We start from the raw sequence: 6939 nt of genomic DNA, 5'->3' as shown, positions 1-6939 counted from the left end.
GTATGTCACGATTATTGACAGAGCTGTCTATAATTTTCCGTATACACATTATTAGCAATTCACTAAATCACCTATAGATTTTTATGATGGAAACATATATACAGATAAAACATTTATTTAAACAAACGATGTCTGATTAAACATGATCTTCCATTCTGTTGTAAATTATTGATGAGCACTTGCGTCGATCTCTAAAGACACACACACACACACACACATACACGCATATATACACACACATACACGCATATACACACACACATACACACGCAAACACACCGGAGAAGTCTGAGTTTCCCCAGCAACGGAGTTTTGCTTCGTGTTTTTTTATTTTCCAGGTTATTTCGCATACTTTTAACGAACGTGACATCGAAATCACGCATAAAAGGCTCCTATTTCATGCACGCTATGCTTTAACGTAACAATTATATCGGTTATTTTCCCATTAAGCACAGTTTTTGATATTTATACCCCCACAAACCCGGGATATCTCAATAGCCACTGGTCCAGTTTTGCAAAACTTGTTTTATTCCGTTCGTATTCACATTTCAGAGGCTCTTTACTATCAAAGAATTTTCCTATTATGCGCCAGTTTGGCCTGTGTAACAGTGCAAGCAAGCAAGCAAGATTGAACTTCACTTTTAACAGTATACTATACTACCCGTGACCCGTTGGGTCTCCGGGGATATCTGAGTTTCCTAGCAACGGAGTTTCGTTTCGTGGTTTCTTTTTCCTTTCCAGGTTATTTCGCATGCTTTCAACGAATATGACATCGAAATCAAGCGTAAAAGGCTCCTTTCTCTAGAAAAAGGAAAGATTTGGCTATTATTTCTTGCACGCCTTGCTACAAAGTAACAGGTATTTCGGGTCCTTTATCGCAAATAACTGTTACGTGGTAGCAGAGCGTGCTAGAAATAACAGCCAAATTTTTGGAGGTGAGATACGTTGAATGCACTCGAAAGAATCCTATGGCAAAAAGAAACCTATTTTACACCGAGGTTACGAACAGGTCTTTTACGAAATATTTACCGTATTTTTAAAGTCATTTTCTCTTTAAAATATTTTGCCCATCATTATGTGTCAAATGGAAAGATTAGAGTTTGGCTGTGTAACATTGCAAGCAATCAAGCAAGATTGAAATTCATTTTTAATACATTATACATAGATATAGAGACCTTCTGTGTTTATCTCCCGCCCGGTCATTCACTCAGTATTGCCTATGTCGTTTGTTTATTTAACATACATTTTCCATTTGTGTATATATATATATATATATATATACATAGACATACATACACAAATAGACACACACACACACATACACACGCACATATATATATATATGTAAGGAATCATGAGCACATACACTTGTGTAAATATATATTTTACGCAGACACGCGTATGCACTCACATATTTTGACATATTTACTCATACACACAAACACACACACACACACACATACACATGCTCACACCCACGCGCACACATACATATACTTATACATATGGGTGTGTGCGTGCTTGTATATATTCAATAACATTTGATTTATTTAATATATTATAGTGCGTAACTTTAATCACACATCTGTTTGTATTTGTATTTGCAAGCCAAATATGGGACATTTGTGGTTTTCGTTTTGTTTACAATTGTCGATGTAAAATGTTTTTAACGTATCATATACTCTTTACTCTTTTACTTGTTTCAGTCATTTGACTGCGACCATACTGGAGCACCGCCTTTTATCGAGCACCTCGACCCCGGGACTTATTCTTTTTGTAAGCCCAGCACTTATTCTATCGGTCTCTTATGCCGAACCGCTAAGTTACGGGGACATAAACACACCAGCATCGGTTGTCAGGCAATGCTAGGGGGAACAAACACAGACACACAAACACATACAGGCATATATATATATATATATATATATATATATATATATATATATATATAAATCAAACCAAATCAAATCAGATATCAGAAAGCAGAACCAAAATCGAAGTCAATCAACATCAGTGGAAATTGCAGTTGTGATACCAGTGCCGGTGACAAGTAAGCGAACCATCGGATCGTGGCCGTTGCCAGCGCCGCCCCGACTGGCCTCCGTGCCGGTGGCACGTAAAATGCACCATCCGTCCGTGGCCCTTGCCAGCCTCGCCTCACCCCTGTGCCGGTGGCGCGTAAAAAGCACCATCCGTCCGTGGCCGTTTGCCAGCTCCGTCTGGCACCTGTGCGGGTGGCACGTAAAAAGCACCCACTACACTCACGGAGCGGTTGGCGTTAGGAAGGGCATCCAGCCGTAGAAACACTGCCAGATCAGACTAGGCCTGATGCAGCCTTCTGGCTTCACAGACCCCAGTTGAACCGTCCAACCCATGCTAGCATGGAAAGCGGACGCTAAATGATGATGATGATGATGATGATGATGATGATGATGATGATGATGATGATGATGATGATGATGATGATGATGATATACATATATATGACGGGCTCCTTTCAGTTTCCATCTACCAAATCCACTCACAAGGCTTTGGTCGGCCCGAGGCTATAGTAGAAAACACTTGCCCAAGATGCCACGCAGTGGGACTGAACCCCGAACCATGTGGTTGGTAAACAAGCTACTTACCACACAGCCGCTCCTAATACAAATAAGTAAAATGGAGAAACAAATTTAGTTAAATGTCTTTTCCTGTATAGTTAAACGAATTTTTCTTGTGTAACAGTCTTTTGTTAAAGCGGCAATCCAGCTAAACTATTGGCATGGTTAACAAAATGCTTAGAACATTACTTCTTCGGGCTTTTTCTGATCTGTTTTGAAGTTCTGTCACAGTTCAACTTTGCCTTTCATCTCTTCAGAGTCGATAAAATAAATAAAGGCGTGGTCTGTTTACACACAGTGCTTGGAAGGAAGGTGTGTAGCGTGTGATCCTCGGACCGACCATGATGAAGAAAGATGAGCAGAGAATCCGCATGAAATTTTGCCAAAAGCTTAGTGATACTTGCAGTGAGGCTTCCATAAGGTTTTCAAAAAGTTTTCATCGTTTTCGACACAATCGAGATTTTGTGCAACTGAAACCCGAGTATCTTTTCGGTCAGCTGAAAGCAGTTTTGGCACAAACTTGGCAGACATGCTTCTCATACACAAATCTTCACTGATAATGGACTGAACTGAACTGTAACTAATCCGCACATCCCCTAATAACTCAGGGATGGTGATTCGATGATTTTCCCTTACAGCTATGCCCTCATCTGCGATGTTTTTCTCAGTTCTGTTGGTTGCGGGTCTCACAAAACGTTTGTGAATATCGACATTTTTTCGGCCATCTTAGAAACATCTGGACAACTCGTACACTTGTGTGCGGCTCATACACTCGTCTCCATACACTTTCTTCAACTTTGGCCTCTGAGCAGTTATCACCATCACAATTTTCTCTGTCACAGCAGAAGTGACTTAGAACATTAAAATTTAGTGCACGTGCAGAGCAGAGCTCACGGTCAATATTTGCCAGACGGTTTCACTCTGCGTGTTTTAGCTTCGTTACTATGGCAATAGCTCCTCGTATATGTATCTATGTATACAGACACACACACACACGTATATATATTTATATATATACATATATATAAGACACAGACACAGACACACACACACACACACACACACACACACACACACACACACACACACAAGCATTCCACAATACTTCAAGAATACTACAACACTGTGAACAGATACAAAGATGCGAACCGGTAAACCCTTATTAACATGTAATTCACGCTTGGTACAGAATAAAGTTCCTTTTGTTGCTTTAAATAAAGTAACAGATTTACCTGTAAATTTTTCGGGTGGCCAGCTCTTACCGGGTTCTAAGAATAAAAAGATAAAATATCACATAGTTATACTGCTTTCAAATTTTGGCACAAGTCCAGCGGTTTCGGGGAAGGGGGTAGGCCGGTTACATCGACTCCAGTGCTCAACTGCTACTTATTTTATCGATCTCGAGGATGAAAAGAAAAGTCGACGTCGGTGGAATTCGAACTTAGAACGTGCAGGCGACCGAAATGCCACTAAGCATGTTTCCGGCGTGCTAACGATTCTGCCAGTTCGCCACCACATCACATGGTTATATAAACATCGGCTGTTTGATAAGTAGCTTGCTTACTAGCCACATGGTTCCGGGTTCAGTCCCACTGCATGGCACCTTGGACAAGTGTCTTCTACTATAGCGTCGAGCCGACCAAGGTTCTGTGAGTGAATTTGGTAGACTGAAACTGAAAAAAGCCCGTCGTATATATATGTGCGTGTGTGTGTGTATATTTGTGTGCCTGTGTTTGCTCCCCCAACATCGCTTGACAACCGATGTTGGTGTATTCACGTCCCCGTAATCTAGCGGTTCGGTAAAAAGCGACCGATAGAATAAGTACTAGGCTTGGGGTCGAATTGTTCAACTAAAGGCGATGCTCCAGACTACCCGAATGGAGATCCTTGACACTCAGCCCTTTGAGAGTAGATGATACCTAAGAACTGAATATCAACAGCAGCAGCGGTAGCAGCAGCAGCAGCAGCAGCAACAACAACAACAATAACAACAACTACAGCACTAACAAAAACAATATTTAAGTAAAATTCTAGTACTCACTTCGTTCTACGTTGATAAAAGATAATGCTTCCGGTGGCATTCTCAGATCAAGAAGGGAATGTTTGCCCCCTCTAAAATGACCAGGCTGGTCATAGCTCTGATTGCCATTACTCTTTGGCTGGTATGTAAATAATATTTTAGGATGATAGGGATCGAAACAAGGTGCTGGAACTCGTTGTCGTTGATGCATCGATTCGAGGATTACGGCCAGGAGCGACTTTTTAGATGAGAAAATCACCTCCATAACATGTCGTCCATACTGTTTGAATTGTAAGATGTCCATATCGACGAGAGAAGATAAAAACGGTAGGAATTTAGTCAACATATTCCAATGAAATGTTACAAGAACTCTCTTCCAGTTAATATAATCCTGTAACGGTAGGTAATTTTTATCTCCGATTAACACTGGTACGGATCCACTTTGAAGTATTTCAACCAAATGAATCTGAAAAACGTTCCAATCATTTTCCTTAAATAACTGATGTGGCATCACTATTATGGTAAAAGTGGAGTTGGTCAAAATTTGCAGTCGTTTTTTCTTTGGACAGCTCCAAATATCCGATGGAGAACATTCGCTGGAGACTGTTATTGGCAGCAACGAAGAATTGTGTCTTTTCAGGTATTCAGAAAGACTGGTAGGCAGTGGTTGATATTTTCTGAAAATATCTAGTTTTGGCTGAGAGCCACTTAGATACGATATCCAATATTTACGACGGAGAGGAAAAAGTGGAAGGAGTATTTCCCACGTATCCTTTGAGTTATTATTATTGTACAATGGTAAAATAAAATCAAATCCAGCTCGGAACGTAAAGTACTGAAAGCGTGGTTGAGCCACCAATGCATTGCCAGGATGAAGTGGCCCTTTTCTGTTGATATCCAAGTTAATGATGATGTGGTTTGACCCATTTTCCTGCCAAAATTGTAAATCGGTTAATTTTGATCCTGGTTTCCAGAAAAAAATATACATACAAGCATCTTCTGGATTCTTGGTTAAGTAGGTCTTTCCCAAAATGGAATTATCCTTAGTGCGGTTCCAAACAGCACTTGGGTACACAAAGGCTTTGAAATTAGAAATGTTACAGCGTTTGGAATTGAAACATGTTTCCATGTTACATTCATTAGATTGGGGTCTAGCAAAGCTTGGTAAAGAAGCACAGTATTTTGACAGCTTTGTTTTAAATTTTGGTGAAGTGATGTATATAAATAAGACAGAGATTAAAATGAAAATGAATATGACAAACTGGTACTTTCTTGTAGAATTCATTTCACCGCTGATTCATAAAACCCTTTTCTATACGGTAGAGTACCAATTGTACATTTACGCCTTTCTCTTCAAACTAGAAATATAGATATATACAAGATGCAAAATGTGAGTTTTATTAGAAAGTATGATTTGTTTTGTACATAAAAAAAAAAAACTGAGAAAAAACTAAACATTTGAGATCATACAAGAACGAAAATAGTCTTTTGTCATGAGTACTGAAGGGGATAATCTCTAATGGGAGTCAGGTGAAAATGTAGCAATCAATGCAAATAGAAAAAAAAAGCATATGGAAGAAAACTATAGAAATGTGAGCGTGTGTCAGTCTGTATGTGTATACGCATCTCCACTCATACACACACACACACAAACAGTTACACACACACACACACACACACACACACACACATAAACACACACACTCAGTCACATTCTTTTATTCTTCTACTTGTTTCAGTCACTTGACAGTGGCCATGCTGGAGCACCGCTTCTAGTCGAACATCGTCCCCAGAACTTGTTTGTAAGCCTAGTACTTATTCTGTCTGTTTTGCCGAACGTAAGCACACACACCAACATTCGTTTTGATAAAATTCTTCGTGGAGGTGCCCCAGCATGGCCGCAGCCTCATGGCTAAAGTAAAGATTGAAGATCACTAACCGTTAAGTCAAGTCCTTGTACCATTGAATTACGCGGTTGTGTGTGTGAAGATCCGATGTTTTGTATGCACACGTGGCGGGCGTGTTCTGTCTCAAATAGACATTACAAACGATCGAATAACATAATGCAAAGATTTGATTGGTCAAGCAAAAAGCATTACACAGAATAAGCAATAGAGTTAATGTATAGTGAGAGGGACAGAGAGAGAACAAAGGAAGAGACTGAAAGAGAGAGAAGGGGCAGGTATGAAGAGCGGTAGAGAGAGCAAGTGATGTCGACAAGGACTACCTACTTACATGCATTGATCTTTTCATTCATGCAGATCGTCGCATTAAACTATATATATTTCTTTACTGCCCACAAGGGGCTAAACATAGGGG

The 6939-nt window shown here is 40.0% G+C and overlaps 1 protein-coding gene across 1 annotated transcript in view; it reads right to left on the bottom strand.

The window, feature by feature from the left end:
• The window catches only part of LOC115231411 (exostosin-3), a gene marked incomplete at its 3' end in the record, with an annotated part of 9941 nt that extends 3280 nt beyond the window's left edge, over positions 1–6661 (bottom strand). The window contains exons 1-3 of the mRNA XM_029801444.2: positions 6560–6661; positions 4642–5978; positions 3833–3868 (exon numbers count right to left, since the gene is read on the bottom strand). Of these exons, the coding sequence (XP_029657304.2) occupies positions 3833–3868; positions 4642–5905 (1300 nt within the window). The remainder of the gene's footprint in view (positions 1–3832; positions 3869–4641; positions 5979–6559) is intronic.
• Between the last annotated feature and the right edge of the window lie 278 nt (positions 6662–6939).

The sequence above is a fragment of the Octopus sinensis genome, unplaced genomic scaffold, assembly GCF_006345805.1.
Source record: "Octopus sinensis unplaced genomic scaffold, ASM634580v1 Contig18457, whole genome shotgun sequence".
Classification (NCBI taxonomy): domain Eukaryota; kingdom Metazoa; phylum Mollusca; class Cephalopoda; order Octopoda; family Octopodidae; genus Octopus; species Octopus sinensis.
Note: the sequence above shows the minus strand (reverse complement) of the source record. Positions and strands in the feature narration are given on the sequence as shown.